Source organism: Fukomys damarensis, unplaced genomic scaffold, assembly GCF_012274545.1.
Source record: "Fukomys damarensis isolate Sample0158 unplaced genomic scaffold, DMR_v1.0_HiC HiC_scaffold_38, whole genome shotgun sequence".
NCBI lineage: Eukaryota > Metazoa > Chordata > Mammalia > Rodentia > Bathyergidae > Fukomys > Fukomys damarensis.
This window is the reverse complement of record NW_022900950.1, coordinates 34,777,690-34,796,074: the sequence shown is the minus strand read 5'-3', so window position 1 is coordinate 34,796,074 and position 18,385 is coordinate 34,777,690. Positions and strand designations below refer to the sequence as shown.

The following is an 18,385-nucleotide window of genomic DNA, read 5'->3' as shown; positions in this document are numbered from 1 at the left end:
TCTGGTGGCCGGGAGCGGGAGCGCCCCCGTGCGCGCTTCCAGCAACCTGGCTCTCCGCTGTGGCGACCGGAGGCCGGACGGGCTGCGGATAGAGGTGGCACTGACCTCTGCTCCTCCGGCCATAATCTGATCTGCACTCTCCTTTCCCTCCTCTTCTGCAGCTCCTGACGTAGGCTTTGTCTTCTACCTTAATGCCCTCGCACCATACACTTGTCCCCTTGCCGGGGTGCCCTTATGACTCCAAAGTGAAGAGGGATCACTTCACTGCTAATGGACTATCGGCTGTAAAAGAAAAAAAAATTAGTAATTCAACTAAGTTATTGTTGGCACCAGTATTCTACTTTGATGAAGGTGTTTTTATGCAGCTCAACTAATTTACTTAATATCCTCTTTTTAAATGGAATTCAATAGATTAAGCCTGCAGTTTTTACTTGTAATAGATGTTTGTGTAAACATAATTTTCTCTGAATGTGATTTTACATTTTCACCATAATGGAAGGGGGAGGGTGGCATTTTATTCTAAGCGTCTTATGAAAATTAATTAAACTGTAGTACAAAGCCGTGGAACAGTGTGGGAACGCTTCATCCATCAGCAGCGTCCCTGGCCCCCCAGGACTGTCGAAGGGCTCCGTCCTCAGCTGGGAGGGTGGCCCTGACAGGACATTGACCCAGCTAGGTTTTGTGGTGGACCAAAGCGGGTAGCAATGACAAATGGAGAACTAGAAGCCTCCCATTAGTGGTTCTGTGTTCCCCTGTGCCTCCCCAAGGCCCCACTGATTTGTTTCCAAGTGGGCAGAACCCAGTCTCAGTCCCAGCCTGGGCTTAGACTAGGATCTCCCAATGGTAGTGTCTGTCTCTTTCCTGTTCGTTTTTGACGCTTTCCATGCGTCTGCCACTCTAAGTACCTATGAATGCCGGTTTCTTCTCCATGGATTTTAAACAGTCAACTATTGTTAAGCATCTAGTGGAGAATGTTGCCAGTCCCAGGAGTATATGTAGGTTTGTTTGTAGCTTGAACTAATGAGTTTAGGCTTGATTGAATTAAAATATTATTGTCATTTTTCCACACAAAGCCACTGAAATGTTGTTTTAAAGAATATTTGGAGAAAATAAGTTTTCTTTCCTTGTGGTTCACACTGATTTCTCAAAACAAAGCTTAGGGCTGGGGATGTGGCTCAAGTGGTTCTGCCACCTGCCTTATAAGCTCAAGGACTCAAGTTCAGTCCTCAATACAAAAAAAAAGAGCTTAATATTCCCTGTGTTATTCATTTGGTGTGAATGCAAATAGTGCATTTTGTTCTATTCAGACAAGTTTTGTAGCCCCTTGTAAATGCCATTTTGATGATCAGGGAAAGAAATATATTAATCTTTCCTTTTCATTTTTAAGGAAGTTTTTCAGATTTGGGGATAACCCTTTTATCTTCGAGACAGTTCTAGAACCTACCTGCTTATTTGAAAGTTCTAGATTGTTTCCAATTTCCAAAGTTATTGAGCTTTATTCCAAGAAAATATTCCTCACATATGTTAGATACTTAACCCAGATGTATTTAAGTTGATGCAGCAGCCTAATGGTTAAGCAAACTCAAAGGCCTGTTCCACATTTGGTAGCAAGGAACTCTAGGAGCTTAATCAATGCTTTCATCAAAATTCGTCATGATGAAATATTATTATGTTCCAGAACAGGGTGTGGAATATTGGGCCCCAAGGACAACAGAGAGCTCACTCTTTAATAAACCTGCCCTGACAGTCTTCCTTTCCACAATAGACATTGATAAACAGCATGTTACAAAGCTCCGTAACTCATGTTTGAGAAGGAATTACCTCTCAGTTACTCTGGTCCTATGATAAATTAACTTGCTAAGCGCTCTGTCTCCCAACACAAGTTCAGAGAGTCCTGGAATGAATGTGCTCTTGAGGACACTGACAGATAACACGACAAGATACTGCTTGCAACAACAGCTGTGAGGGGACAACTTTCAGGAGGAAAAAATAAACCTTATAAATGCCTAAGAATGTGATATGAAGGAGAGTGTGCTGTAGCTGTCTTCTTGGGGTTTACTTTAATCCTGTCTCTCTTCCCTTTCTGGCTCGCAGGAGACTGCTACTTCCCTTCCTGGGAGCATATGGGGAGAGGAGGAAGCTACCACTTTGTGGAGACCCTACTGCAACATGATTAAAACAGGCTAGTGATTTTCTAAATAAAAAAGAGGGCACTAAGACATTTATAAAGTCATTGATAGCCATGTAACCAAATCCACAAGTTCCATGGTTTCTGCTTTTTAACAACTGTACTTTAGGCACAAAGGCAGAACTCATTTATACATTCCTTTAGTTGATAGTGAACTCTTGCCTGACATGCCCTTCACAGTCTAGTTAGGAAGAAAAAAATATTCATAACTGACTTTAATACCATGCAATAAATGCTATGGGAAAGGTAGATGGCAACAGTTTGGAACACACAGAAGAAAAAAAATGATGTCTATAGCAAGTCCTTTGGAATTGGACAGAAAATAAAAGTGACCTCAGTGCAAAATATTTTATAGGAAAAATAGGAGGTTTCTTGGCTGAGAACATGAGGGGATCTGGTTCCAGGCAAAGATACAACATCTATGTAGTAAATCAGTCCAAAGTAGCATGGTAAGTAAGGAGAGTGGTGATAAGTGGCACAAGCTTCTTGTTTGGCTTCTCTGTGTGACTTGGAAGCGGTGTCCTGGGTGTCCTGTTCTGATTCCAGCAAAGATCAAGGAATAAGCTCCAACTACCCTCACCCTCTCTGGGCCTCTCTGGGTTTCAGGCTGTAAACATATTTCAGGAGGGCATTCTTTTCTCACATGGGGAAGTGGCTTTATTAATTAGTAGTGATTGTAAAGATGATTTTCCAAATCTAAAATCAGGCCTAAAATCTGATAGTGGAATGAAATGTCCAAAACCGAGTGTCCAAGACTTAAGGTCCTTATGATATGCGACCAATGATATAATACTTCAACCACGGATGCACCATCCCCTCACCCAAGAATCCACCCTGGGTAACAGGTGAGTGAGTAGTCATTTCACCTGATGCTTTAGCTTTTAAGGAAGGAGAAGGATCTTTATGCTCTGTGGGAGAAGAAAGAGAGGAAGAAAAGAGATGTAGAAAAAAATTTCATTCAAAGCAGATCCGAGAGCCATAGCCCCCCACAGATGCTCAGGAGAAATATTACACTTGGATGACCTAATGTAGTGTGTCCTATGTCGCCAGCAGATTATGTTGCTTTGCTTCCAAAGCAACTTGAAAATCAGAGGCAGAACACATTTTGGCAAACTAGTCTTTCAACCAAGATTCTTACTCAGAGATTCTCACAGGCTACCTACCCTGAACACAGGCTATCAACTTAGTGCTGTTGCAGAAGGAATTGGCAAGTGACATGTACATAGAGACGAGCTGAATGGATGTAAAATAATAAAAAGTTTGTTTTGCCAACAAAGGTTGAATCATACTCAAAAAGGCAGTGCCAGTGATCAACTCCTGTTGGGTTCCTCTTTTATAGGTTTTACAGTTATGATCTCATTCAGGTGGTTACATTTCATTTCCTCAGTTAACATTACCAATGTACAAATTATAGTAACAAGACAGTTAACTTTAACCCAGACGTAACAATTTCTTGTAGTTAGGGAGTTTACCTTAAGATTTGTCTAGCTACCTATTCTAGTGCGCAGGAAGGGAGAGTTCAAGGTTAGGGATGAGGCCAGTTGTCCCACTTCATGGTCAGTACCTCTGGTGTCTGTTAATTTTGAACTAAACAAAGCAGGTTGCTGTTAGAGACAGCGGAAGTCATTTTACATTTTCCTAACATTTTGTAGGTTTTTAGATTATTTACAAAAGCTCTCTGTATCATTGGTTCCCGAGAAAACCCCAGAAATGTAAAGCCATTGACATTTGATTCTCTTTATTTTTGGAAGACAAAGTCCTATGAAGGCCTCTGTAAGAATGCACTATCTCCTAGAAACTCCTAATCAGAAACAGATGATCTGCTTGGCTGTTTCGGTCTCCCCTCTAGGATCACATATCCTCTGTTCTTATAAAGATTAGGAATCACTCATAACAGATGTATCAACAAGAGCAATAGGAAGTGTCTGCCTCGGTCGCTTGTCAAGAACAGAAGGCGTGGGGTATGTCTATTCAGTAGCTAACAAAAAATGGGTGGTTTTGGTGCTGTGGCTAATAAGTAGTTCATTTTACAACAGCTGCTTTCAAGCTTAACAAATGAGTGCAAATTCTTTGTGAACATGTCACAGACAATCCACATGTATGAGGTGCCCCTATGATATCAGGTTGGAGGGAGATATGTTTTCCTGGAGGAGATCACATCTCGTTAGGAGGAGCAAGACAAAACAGTGGTCATGAGCCTGTGGGGAACATATATGCCTCCTGAAAAACTTAAGGGAAAAGTCAGAAGCAGGAAAAAAAGTCATCCACTAGGGCACCGTGGCAGCGAGGCTATGGGCAGATGGAGAAAGTCATTCAAGCAGAGAGGACAGGAGAATGTTGGCATGGAAGCTAGGAGCCCTAAATTCAGAGAGAGGAAGAGTTCAGTTTGTCAGCACAAGTGATTATGAAGCTGGTTAGGGCCCCATCAAGACCTCAGGGCCATGCTAAGGAAACAGAAGGACGTTTGAGCAGGACATGACAAAACCCTTACTAAAATACTGTACCTCTTATGTCCCCTTATTCTAACCATTATCCAAGAAATGTTGACTATTCCAACATGCAATGAGTTCACAGGACAAGCACCCCATTTATGTATGTTGTGGTGTAAGGAATGGGTGATATGGTAAGATTAATTCAATGGTAATGTTCCAGTGGATTGGAGAGGGTCAGGGAAATAAAAAAGACCTGCTTAAAAACTTACAAGAAATACCTACTAAAGCTAGGCACTTTACCAGTAATTTTCAAATACACTATTTCACTTAACCCTCAGGAAAAACATTAAAGGACTATTCTTACTCCCACTTTACAGATAAATAAACTCAAGCAGGTCAAATACCTATAGCCAGTAGTGCCTACAATGAAATTGTGCTCTTTAACAGATAGTAACAACATAGGAGGCAATCACCATAAAGGCATGACAGAGGTCAGAACAATTGCACTTACGAGTCGATCCTGGCTGGAGCTGAGAGCAGTCGCAGAAGGTGACAGATAGAGAAATTAATTAAAATGGAAATCTGCCAGAGGACTGAGTTTGTGGAGAAAATGAAAGATTATTATCATGACTACTAATATAAATGATTCTTCCCTCACAATATCTACAGACCAGTAGTGATAATCTGAATTTCTAGACTAGGCACTATCCTAAGTACTCTACATGAATTATTTCATGTCAGATAATCTTTCATTAGATTCTCCAAATAGCTTCATCACTATCGGTCTTGTTCTAGGGAGGCTACACAGTTTGCCTAGAGACTATGATTCTCTTGGAGGTGTCTGACACTTTCAGAGTCTAGATTTGCAAGGACAAAATGATAGCAATACTAAAATGTTATTTCCCTTTTTCCTTATGTGGAATTCCCACCAATGGAACAGAAGCAACAAGAATAAAAATGCTACCTCTCTTCATAGCACCAATCCATGCAGGGTGGGAGAGAGCCGAATTCACTTAACGGAGTCCTTGCTGAAGCAGTAAAAATTACTAGTTTTATTAAATTGCACCCTTGAATATACATCTTTTTTATAGTTTATGTGACAGACTGAGGGGTAAGCATAAAAATACATTGGCATGTCACAGTATATATCAGTAAGTATTTGAGAGCTTACTTGAGCTGCTTATTTCAACAAATACTGTGATTAATTGGGAGAAAACCCAGCAGACTCCAGTTATTCAGGCTTAGGTGATGGGCAAACACTCTCTTAAAAATAAGCAAAATTAGATTATTACTTGAAAGAAACCAGCTGATACAATTTGTTGCCAATGATAAAATTCAAACTTTCATGATTGAAAATCTTATATTTGTTCCTGTGAGCTTACCAGCCTCACAGTCCTCAAACTTATTGATGATGATGTTAGTGGTAGGATTAACAAATGTGATTTTTTTATACTATATAATGAGATGCATCAATACTTGGAAGAGCTGCAAATTTCAGTAAAATAGTATTTTCCAAATGACCTAGGGATGATGGTACAAAATCTTTCATGGGCAAAGTTTCCATTCAGAATATGAAATAAACCAATGGATTTTAATGTGACTACAAAAAAAAATAGGGTTTCAGACTCCATATTGCAACAACCTTTCAGAAACTCCTGGCTATCTCAAGTTTTAGTGTAATATGAAAGAATATCCACAACAACATGGGAAAGATTTTAAAATACTTTAACTCCCCTTTACCACTGTACATCTATGAATTTTCTTAATTTACTTCATCCAGAATAAAATATCTCATTAGATTAAGTGAATAAACAGCTATCAGAATCCACCTTATTCCTATCAGAATAAATGAGATGGTAAAAGGATTTACAAAAATATGAAACAATGATACTTTTCTCACTAATGTTTTTCCTTTTGAAAATCTATTTCTCATAAAAATAGAATGCATTAATATGTGATGGGTTTATTTTAACTTTAAATGAGTTGGTAAATATGCTTAAATCTGTGTTATTTCTAATGCAATAAATATTCATATAATAGTCCATATAAGCAAAACTTCTTTGGAGTCCTTATAGTCCACAATAAAGTCATCCTGAGGTCAAAAACCAAAAAGGGATGATTATAAATTGTGGGAGCCACTGCTAAAAGTCCCTAATCAATCTGACCCCCAAACCATTTCTCTGACCCACTGCACTGGGTTATTCCAGGTCAGTTCAGTTTTGGATCTACTGTATTGAGATGTTAGATTTCTAAGAAGCCCACTTTGGTTCACAGTTACCTAATTAAATCCCCAGTCATTGGAGATTTAAAGTAATAAGAATCGGTTAGATGGACAAAGTCATACTGGGGTAAAAACCCAGAAATTTCCCTGGCTTAACATAATAAGTGTTCTTGGTTGTGCCAAGTCTGCTGCTGGGCTGGGAGACACTCCAGCTCAGCTGTTCCCTATTATTAGTGACCAGGCTGGCTGCCATTGCAAAACAAGTCTTCCATAATTAATGTTGCATGGAAGCACTGGAAAACCAGGCACCAGCAATCAAAAGCTACCTGTGAAAGAAGTCACTTCATGTTTCATTGAAGAATGGGAAACTGCTGCCTCTGTGGCCCAAATTAGAGGAGAGATGGCTACTGGTGAACACAGTCCTGCCCACACCTTGCCCGCCCTCTACCTTCCCAACCCACAATAGCTTTACTTTGCTATTTTAAAAAAATAATTGTCCACTTACAAAGAGGAAGGGCTTCTTTTGGAGATTTCAGTCCATGACCAATTGGCCCATGGCTTTGGATCATGTAGCAGAGCAAATCTTTGACCTCACAGCCACTAGGAAGCAAAAGAGAAAGAGAACACTGTCCCATATCCCCCTACAAGGACACAGTTCCAGTTACCTAAAACTTCCACCATGGCACATCTCCTAAAAATTTTGCCACCTTACAACAAAATCAGGTTTAAGACTAAGCCTTTGGCACATGTACCTCAAGATCCAAACTATAGCATAACCTGAAACTATTTGCTCTCTAAAAAGATGCTGTGCTACATTCTTGGGCATAAAAGAGAGTTGAAAATTTAGCCCCTGACCTTCAGGAACTTTCAAAATATTTGAGAAGAGAAAAAAAGCAAAGAATCCCTCCTTACATTTGTACAGCTCTTTACTATTTACCCAGTAACTACACAAATAAATATGGAACAACACAATGAAATTAGAAGTCTAGATGAATTGAAGTGTAGAATGTTCTTGGGAGGAAGAACACTCTAGTTTGGATCATCAAAGATGGTTTCAGGGAGAAGGTGTAATTTGAACAGTTCACGAAATGAGGAAAGCCTCAAAACTGGCAGAAATGGAAAGCAGGAAGAATGAAGGAGATAAAGTTAGTGAAGTAAGGGAGAGGTTGAAGGATGGCAAATAGACCAGCGTGGCTACAGTTAACCATGTCAGGAAAAGAATTGCTAGAACACAAGAATGATATCAGGAGTGAGAAGACAGGAAAGCTGTCTGGAAATAATAATAGCAAGTCGAGGAGTAGGACCCTGTCCCTGGAAAAGAACCAAGTCCCAGCCAGAGAGAAGAATGTACAGCCAATAATGCCAAGAGAGGAGGAGGCCACAGGCCCCTGAGCACTTCTCACTCATTAAAGAGATCTGTTAGGCTCAGATATACAGACATCATTTATTTTATTTATTTATTTTTGTACTAGGGATCGAACTTGGGCCCTTGTGCTTGCAAGGCAGGCAGTGAAACCACTGAGCTAAGACATCATTTATTTTAATTGGAAAAGCAAAAGCCAAAATATGCTTTGTCTTTTTCCCCTAAAAACGTATTTTCCTCATAATTTCTCAACTTCAATAATAATAAAATAATTATGGTGTAATAATCTTACACAAATAAAAATCTTCAGAAATGGCATTTTACTAACATTAAGTCTAGCAACTGTTGGAGTATCTTGTTTAAATTGTCATGATTTTTGGCTCTCAAGCAACAATAAACAAATCCTATTTTGTCTTTCCCTGCTTTGACATCTGTACAGAGAACGTTAGAAAGAAGAAAACTTCAAATCTTGAGGTGTAAGTTATATGTCTCTTCAGGGAAGCTGCCATGATTTATTGAAGGACCTGGGGGCCAGTAATGGATAGAGGAACTAAAGCAGGGAAGTGGTAAAGGAAGAGAAGGGATTGCAAGGAGAAATGTTGCAGGTGATTGAAATCAACATGTTCTTTCAACTGTCCCCACAGAGTAACACCTTTTTGTTTAAATTTCTGAAGTAAACCTTAGCCAGTGGTGACAAACCTATGGCATGCATGCCTTACCAGTTGTTTGTTATCATTTAAAGCTCTGAAAGGTATACCAGCATTGCCTTAGTCTATGTGATGTTAGAACAAGTCAGGAAGTCGAGACAAGACTGTTGAGGCCTTGAGTGTTAGGCTTACAAAGTTTACTTTCTCCTGTAGTTCTGTGGTTTGGAACTAGAATGTCCTCCAAAAGCCAATTTGTGAAAAGCATGGTCCACCAACCATGGTTCTATTGAAATGTAGTGGAACCTTTAAGAGGCTGGGCCTAGTGAGATGTCTAGATCACTGGGGGTGTTACTCTTCAAGGGAACTGTAGGACCCCAGTCTTTTCTCTTTTTACTTCCTAACATAAAGTGAGCAGTCTTACTCTACCATGTGCTGCCATAATATGCTTTCTCTACAGAGGCACAAAAGTAATGGAACAAATTGATCATGTGCTGGAAGCTCCAAAACTGAGTCAAACCTTTTTTACAAGGTAGTTATCTCAGATGTTTGTTGCAGTAATGGAAAGCCAACTAATACATATGGGTAGTAAGGAACCATTGGTTGTTGAGAGAGTGACACTCATCTAAGTAACCCATTAAGAGTCTAAGGAAGAATGTAGAATTCAGAAAGGGGAGTCTAAACAGAAATAGTCTGAAAAATATTGCAGTAGTCTGGGAATAGGCCAATAAGGAGCTGAAATAGAGTAATCGCTGTGAAATTAGAAACAAAGGTAGTTGCAAATCCAAAATGGTTTAAGATTAACCAGAAGGAATTAAAAATGATTCTGAAGTTTAGAATCTGAGTGGATAATCACCATGGTTAGAGAAGTGAGGGAGAAAGACTCACTAATTTAAAAGATTCTGGCTTATTGTGTAAGACAAATGGATTTTAAATGAGGGTGGCCCATCTGAGTAGAAATTTTCAGTATACAATTGGACATAAGGACAAGATCAGAGAGTCAGCTACTGATACACAGATTTGAAATGATCCACAAAATAGTGGGGAGAAAAATCATGGGAGTCATTAGGAATAGAGAGTGGCAGATGGCAGAGCATCAACTTCAACATTTTGGGGCTGTTAGGTTTTTCCTCTTGATACCAAATATTTGGTATCTTTCCTGACACCACTTCAACAACTGATGACCATCCCTCATCCTGAAATTATCTGGGGGCCCCCAATAGTAGCCTCTTAGAACAGAAAAGACTCATCACTCACATCACTCAGGAAATTCCAAGAGTTTTAGAAACTGCACCAGAGATCAAGGATAGAAAGCAAATGTTCTCTAATATCACAAGGGCTAGATGCATGAGGGAGAGATGCTATGGAAAAACAATTGAGATGTAGGAGGGGAGCCAGACCAGGCAGTGTCACATAAGTAGTAGGGGAATGTGTCAAAAATAGAAAAGGACACATTTAGTTTTCTCTTGTGACACTCTAGATGTCTGCCAACTGAGGCCATATGCTGCATTGGGGTTCCTCATCTTTGGGGCTGTTAGGTTTTTCCTCTTGATACCAAATATTTGGTATCTTTCCTGACACCACTTCAACAACTGATGACCATCCCTCATCCTGAAATTATCTGGGGGCCCCCAATAGTAGCCTCTTAGAACAGAAAAGACTCATCACTCACATCACTCAGGAAATTCCAAGAGTTTTAGAAACTGCACCAGAGATCAAGGATAGAAAGCAAATGTTCTCTAATATCACAAGGGCTAGATGCATGAGGGAGAGATGCTATGGAAAAACAATTGAGATGTAGGAGGGGAGCCAGACCAGGCAGTGTCACATAAGTAGTAGGGGAATGTGTCAAAAATAGAAAAGGACACATTTAGTTTTCTCTTGTGACACTCTAGATGTCTGCCAACTGAGGCCATATGCTGCATTGGGGAATTCCTCATCTTATTAGCTAGAGCCTGCTTACTTTCCCAGCCTCTCTTGCAGCTAGAAAATGGGAGTCATAATCTAGACTTTTCCAGTCAGCACAAGTACCATGACCTCTGCATAGAGTCAGGGGTGCTGCGGGGTACATTCTGTAATAAATGGTGGCATCATCCATAGAGGCCACCAGCAGTATAAGCAGCAACATCCAGGGTGACAACACATTCCCTAAATACAACTACAGCATTATTTGGAGACTTATCCTTGGGTCCTTGTCCTCCAATCCTGTTTCTCTAACCCATCTCTTGTGTCTACCATACCATTGCCAGATTATTTGAGCCACCTAAACTTTCTCTTCCTTTTCTCCTTAAATCAGCCAAAATTGTTTCTGTTTTTTGCAAGCGAGGCCCATGACTAGTCCAAAAATGTCAACCATGTCAAAGAAAGCAGATTATTCAAGAGAGCATTGAATTTGATGATTGGATTATTGGTGAGTATAGACAGGTATCTAGAAATAGAAATAAAATCTTACTTGGAATAGAAAAGAGAGCAAATTCAAAAATAACACTTCTCTAACCACGTGTCTGAAATCAGTGTTGTGCTTACCAACAGTATGGATTTGGTTAGAGACGGCAAGAGGAATCATTATGTCCCAATTGTTACAAATATGAAGGCTATTCTTCCTGTCCTACTTTCTCATCACTGGGTCAGGATACCAGACACCCAAAAATTAAAGGAGTAGAAGCTTATGTTGGCTCACAGTTTATAGAAGTTTCAGTCTATAGTTGGCTGGCTCCAAGGCAGGGTGATATGGCAAAGGGGCATGGCAGAGGAGAAAGAGTACATGGCATGGCAGTGGGAAGGAGATAAGGACCAAGGGAGAGGAGAGGGAGGTGTACACTTCCAGGTCACATCCCTCAGTGACCCACATCCACCAACCAGCTTCCACCTCCCACCTCACATTATCACATTTAGGTATGAACTCACTGGCAGATTAATCCCCTGATGAGCATCACACCCCCATGATCCAGTCCCCTCTCCAAAGCACCACCTATGAGCACATGAGGCTTTGGGGGAGCATTTCACATATAAACCGTAGCATTTGCTAAAGGAGGAGGGTGTTCTTTGTTCCTCTAACAGAGAGACCCACTCTTAGCATCATAACCAGTAGAAGCCCCACAGGTTTGTCCAGGGGGCAATGGAAAAGTCTGATTAGCCACAAAGCCACCATGTTCTTTTTGCTCCCTTCCTTCCTCCACCTTATGAGGTAAAATATACTCTTATATTTGACATCCTAAGCTCTTCACCTTTACACCATCCTCCCTGTCTCTCTCTTCCCTCATATGTTTCCTAGTGGATATAGAACTCTCTTGGGCCACCCACATTTTATAAGCATCATATTCATTTACCTATGCAAGAAAATAGTGAAATGTTTCACTTTTAATTTCATCCACCATTTTGTCGTCCTGGCAAAATCCTAGCCTTCCTGTAGGATTCAAATTCAATATTGCTTATTCAGGAAGACATCCAAGTCCTCCATACCTCAAAATCAAGTTACATATCACACCCCTAGTCCATGGGGGATATAGTCAAAACCCACGGGAGATAATTAAAACCATGAGTAGTTTAAACCCCTACTATGTTTTTTCTTTATACATGCTACATATCTATGATAATGTTTAATGTATAAATTAGACAATAAGAGATTAAGAACGATAGTAAAATGTAACAATTATAGTGATATACTGTAAGAAAATTGTCAGTATCACTGCTCTAATGCTTTGAGGCCATTGTTAAATAAAATAAGGGTTACTTGAACACAAGCACTACAATACCACTATAGTTGATGTGATAACTGAGACAGCTACTATGAGGGTAGCTTATACAGTGTGGAAACACTGGACAAAGGGACGATTCCTGTCCCGGGCAAGAAAGAGGAGGACAATGGAGATTTTATCACACTATTCAAAATGGCATACAGTTTAAAACTTGTGAATTATTTCTCAAACTTTCCATTTAATATTTTTGGACCACTGCTGATCAAGGTGACTGAAACTGCAGAAAGCAAAACTACCAATAAGGTAGGACTGCTGTATTGCTGTTTCTGATCTGCTTCAGCAGGGCTTTCTGGACAGTTGAATGTACCTATATCTAGCTATTTGTCACATGTGTGTGGCTATGTGAATTATATCTATCTAGAACTACACAAAGATAGAAAAAACATAAAAATAAATACAAAGAGTTCTCTCCCCATATCTTTTTTTTTTTTTTCTTTTTTTTTGGACCAGGGATTGAACTCAGGTCCTTGCACTTGCAAGGCAGGTCACCGAACCGCTGAGCTAAATCCCCAGCCTTCTCCCCATATCTTAACAGATTGCCTTGTCCTCACCCCCCAGCCCAGGGTACACACCTTGTACATATATCTGGCATGCTCATAGCATCTATCGCTATTATAATTCTGTTTCAATACTCTAATTGGCTACTATACCTGCACAGTGCCTAACACATAGTAGATGCTTTGAAATACCTATTGAATTCATTTATATATCATCATATATCATCAGAAATAGTTTCTCTAATAGATAGTTTCAAGTTCCTGTAATTTCTCAGTAATGACAGGTGTAGAAGTTGGTGTTTTAGCTGGCTCATCTGAAAAAGTGCAGTTTAGAAGTCAAATGAGTGACCTGTGTCATTCAAGCTATTCCACACTGTGCCTTTTTAGGTTTTCTCTCCTCTCAGTCTCAGATTTATGCCTTAGGGAGTAAATGAATGACAGTCCAATCCATAATCTGAGATTATTTTTTCAACCAGATTTGTACTTGCTTTATTTATATGAAGTAACTGGACCTTATCATCTCAGCTATGACTGATCATTAATTTGTAAGTTCTTAAGTCCCTAAACAAGTCAAAAGCACAGTTATTATTGTAGGTCTTGAATCAGAAGGGGGAAAAACAATATAAATACACTTTATATGCACACAGTTCACATTTCTGAAAATTCTATTCAGTTTGGGCATTCAAAGCTCAGTGCTTTTTCTTATGAAAATTATCTGACTGTGAAATAACTCATAGAAAATAAGATATTTAAAAACTGCTGCTGTACTGTGGCCCTCTAAACTGTTCCCTATAATTGTTTAAGTTATACAGCTTATGACAGCACTACACAGATAGCAAGACAATAATGTATTAAGAATTAGCTAGGTGAGTTCTGTGAAGGTGGCTCTGTCCTTGCCCACCCTATGACTAGGAGAGAGTATGTGTTGACTCTGTTGTGCTTTATAGCTTTCTTGCCTGGACTCTCCAATAAATCTCCAAAACATAACCTTATGAGTTTGGGAAAAAACTGAATAATTTGAACTAGATCTATAAAAGGTCTTGACTGTGCACTTAATTCCTTATGCTGTTCTTGTTCACTTCTCTCTAAAGACAGCATTGAGTGGCACACCTTCCACCTTGGCACTTGCTGCACTGAAGCCTGGCTGCTGCCCTGCATCCTTTGCTCAGCTGGACCAACATGGATCAGGAAAAGGAGCTGCTAAAAATCACCAAAAAGCTGGAGAAGATGGTGGCCAGGAGGAGCATGGAAGGGGCCCTGGACCTTCTGAAGAAGCTAGACAGCTATCAGCTGTCCATCCGGCTGCTACAGACAACCAGGATTGGGATTGCTGTTAATGGTGTTCGCAAGCACTGCTTAGACAAGGAAGTGGTAGCCTTGGCCAAAGTCCTCATCAAAAACTGGAAGCAGCTGTTGGGTTCCCCAGGATCTCCCGAAGGAAAAAAAGGAAAGAAAAGAGAAAAAGCAAAGAAGGAGAAAGTGCTTGCTTGTTCATATTGGAAGCCAGAAGCAGCCCTTTCTTCACCCAGGGGGAAAGGAAGGGAAGAGCCCAAGAGCAGGAGAGATTCTGTGCACTCCAAGGCTTCCGGCAGCTCTCTAAAAAGGCCATCGATGAAAAGATCAAACAGCAGCAAATCAAAAGTGAAGACCCCTAAAACACCCAGCGATTCCTCGACATTTGCACCCTCCCTCTGCCTCTTGTCTCCCTGCTATCTCACAGGAGACTCTATCCGGGACAAATGTGTGGAGATGCTGTCAGTGGCCCTGAAGGCAGAAGATGATTACAAGAATTATGGAATCAACTGCGACAAGATGGCATCAGAAATTGAATATCATATCTACCAGGAGCTCAAGAGCACTGACATGAAATACCGGAACCGGGTGCGCAGCCGTATCAGCAACCTCAAGGACCCCAAGAACCCTGACCTCAGGCGGAATGTTCTCAGTGGAGCCATTTCCACGGGACTCATTGCCAAGATGATGGCAGAGGAAATGGCCAGTGATGAGCTGAGGGAGTTGAGGAATGCCATGACTCAGGAGGCCATCCGCGAGCACCAGATGGCCAAGACCAGTGGCACCAACACCGACCTTCTCCAGTGTGGCAAGTGCAAAAAGAAGAACTGTACCTACAACCAGGTCCAAACACTCAGCGCTGATGAGCCCATGACTACCTTTGTCCTATGCAATGAATGTGGGCACCGCTGGAAGTTCTACTGACAGCTCCACCCACCACGAAGCAGTGAAGGAGGTGAGGAAGAACAAGGAAGCAGCACTAAACCAGCTGACCGGGAGGAAAAAAAATGAAAATGAAAAAAATACTCATCTCTGAATGAGGCAGTAGCGATCAGAGGGAGAATTCTTTTGCCAGTTAATAATCAGTCATTCACAGTGATTGGCTAATAGGAAAGCATAACTGCTGCATCCATCAGGCTAAGAATCTGGGTTGGCAAACTTCTTGTAGAAAATCAGAGCATTATTGCTGAAGAGTCACATCTTTGACAATGAGCTGCCTGGCCTTTGCTTTGGAGCCCTTCCCTCTCATCCAAATCTCTCAATCCTTTCCTGAGTTGAAAATTACCGGAGATCTGGGGGTATAATTCAGGATAAGAATGCTTACCTAGCACATGTGAAGCCCAGGTTCAATTCCCAGCACTGTAAGAAAGAAAGGAAGAAATAAAGCAAGAAAGCAGATCAGAGTTGGGGTGTAGCTCTGGAGTAGAGTACATGCTTAGTATACTTGAGGTCCTAGTTCAATCCCTACCACCAAAAAAAAGAAAAGAAAGAAAAAGGGATGAGGATATAGTTCAATGTGAAGACCCTGGGTACAATCCACAGTAACACTAAAAAATAAAATAAATAAAAAACCCCAAGCAGGTGCAGTGGCACACATATGACTATGGTTCCAGCAGCTTGTGGGCTAAAGCTGGAATGAGGCGGAGATTAGAGCATGGCAGAGTGGCTGGGAAATTGGGTGTGACCTGTCGATCACAGCCAGGATGCACGTGCAGAGCAGCTGCGGAGCCCTGTGTGGGACACCTTGGATCTGATGTCAGAGGAGGATATAAAAAGCCGTTGACCATTGACCCATGGCCACTTTTTATTTTTGCAGTGGCCTGCTCTGCATGCAGAGCATTTTTTCTCTCTTCTTTAGAGCACTTTATTCCGCTTATTTTTCTTCTTTTACTTTCAATAAATGTTAAACTTTTACATTCTTCAGTTGTCCATCCAATTCTTTGAGTGGGACAAGAGCCTGGAAAGGAACACTGAGCACCCCATCAACTGGTAACAGGAGGATCACCTGAACCCATCAATTTGAGACAGCTTGGTACTGCAAGAATGGCTTTTAAAGAAGAAAAAGAAAAACGGATTGACACACATCTCCTCCTACCCCTGAGCCACACAGGCAGAACAGACAAAGCATTTGTCTTAGGCAAATATGAGTCCCACCCTATGTAGAAATCTCTTCCTTACTCCTTCCTTGTCTCTTTTCAAACTCTATACTACTCCCTGTCCATAGCTATCTGCAGGAGCCCTTCGAGACTGATTCCCTCTAAGAAGGGAGGTGACCCTCCAGAGCATGGGCCCGTTCAGTGAGGTTTACAGCAGTGCTCTTGATTTCCACGGCCTCTTGGATGACCCTGAGCCCCGGAAGTTACCCAGCCTCCTTCAGCCCGTCCCCTACTCCCAGACCCATCTGTGGCCTGAGCTTCAGAGGAGGTCTGCAGAGCATGCTGGACTATGATGATATCAGCTTGCTTTTTTATGCTGAGAAGGATTGCAGGCAAAGCTGGGCACTTCTAGAAAATCCTTGGGAGCATCTTTATTGGGATGTTGATGGTTTCAGTCTTTGGTGGTCCCTGGCCTTCCAGGAGCTTGAGGCCAAGTGTACTGGGCTCTGTGTTATCTAATATGCTGACATGCAGGAGCCTGTGAATTCCTAGGAGATCAGGCAAGTCACTAAGCCATTGCCTTCCCTGTTAAATGGGAGCAGATCCAACACTACTTCCTAGGGTGACTGCAGAGGCTGCTGGGTTTCCATCTGCCTTGGTTCACCCTTGCGGGTGATCACTTGAGGAAACAACATCCCCTCTGGACCTGGTTAAATCCCATCCCTCCCACCTATCATGTACCTCCTCCTGAAGAGGAAGCCATAAAAAGACTGTATGGAAGCCACCACCATTTTCAATTGTTAAGCAGGTAAAGTGGGAGAGCCCTGTGGAAAGACAGGGGAGTCTCTCACTGAAGACCCAATACCTGAAGCTCCTAAAGACTAAATGGAACTGAAACCCAGGACTTCTACTTCTTGTCATGGTGCCCGACAACACTGAGAGAGATCCAGAGCTGTATACAGTGCCCAGTCCGAGCCTTCCAGGGATTTCCAACGTGGCATGGAAAGGAACAACAGGCATAGCACAGACTCCCGCAGCAGTCAGGTTGGATGCCACTTTGGAGGTGTGCATGTTCCCACAAAGGAAAGCTGCTTAGAAACCCAGATGTTCTTTTGCCTTTAATGTGGGGAAACCTCTGAGGAGGGTGCTAAAGTGCAGATTCTGACTCCACAGGCCCATGGTAGAGATGACATTTTCCTTTCTAACAAGTTACCAGGTAACACCAATTCTGCAGGTGGCCAACAGACCATAATCTGAGAGGGGAGAGGTTCGATATCTAGATTTTTCACTATTATCTAACCTTTCATCTAAACGGTTCCACATACACAAAAAAAGAACAAAATAGTAACTACAATCAATTTAATCATGTTAATCAAAGTTACTTTAGGATGAACTTTTTATTTAAAAAAAAGACATTACATTCCACTAAGAGCTATTCCCCAAAAATAATACAGAATATTTGCTGGCTGTAATGCTGCTTTGGTTTGGGAACCTATCAATAAGGAAATTGATGAACAGATTGGATACTGTTAAAGGAATGTTGGGGCTCAAAATATAGTGCCCCAAAGGTGCTGCTTTAGACTGACAGAATTTTTTCCTTATCTACCTAGAGACAAGATCTGTCAGAGGACATATGTGCCTTCAAATATTCTTATTAAAATGTCATTATCTAGGGGAGATTAAACTCATAGCACAGAGGAAGGGACTGACAATCAGGCATCAAACCCAGAGCCCAGAAAACCTTCACCAGGCAATTGTATATTCTTCAGGACTTCTCATTCCCCCTAAAAGTCATTTGCCACCATCCTAAAATTGACTGAAAAGAGTAAAGTTTCAATCATTTGGCCCTGCTTTGAGTTTTCATATTTTATATGGCTCCATAAGCATATTAAT

General features: G+C 41.1%; 1 protein-coding gene across 1 annotated transcript; it reads left to right on the top strand.

Annotated features, from left to right (window-relative positions):
* Positions 1–14,194: 14,194 nt before the first annotated feature.
* Positions 14,195–15,920, top strand: LOC104862144 (transcription elongation factor A protein 3-like). Its single transcript, XM_033759976.1, has one exon. The coding sequence runs from the start codon at positions 14,283–14,285 to the stop codon at positions 15,318–15,320; it is 1,038 nt and encodes a 345-aa protein (XP_033615867.1). The 5' UTR covers positions 14,195–14,282; the 3' UTR covers positions 15,321–15,920.
* The last annotated feature ends 2,465 nt before the right edge of the window (positions 15,921–18,385 follow it).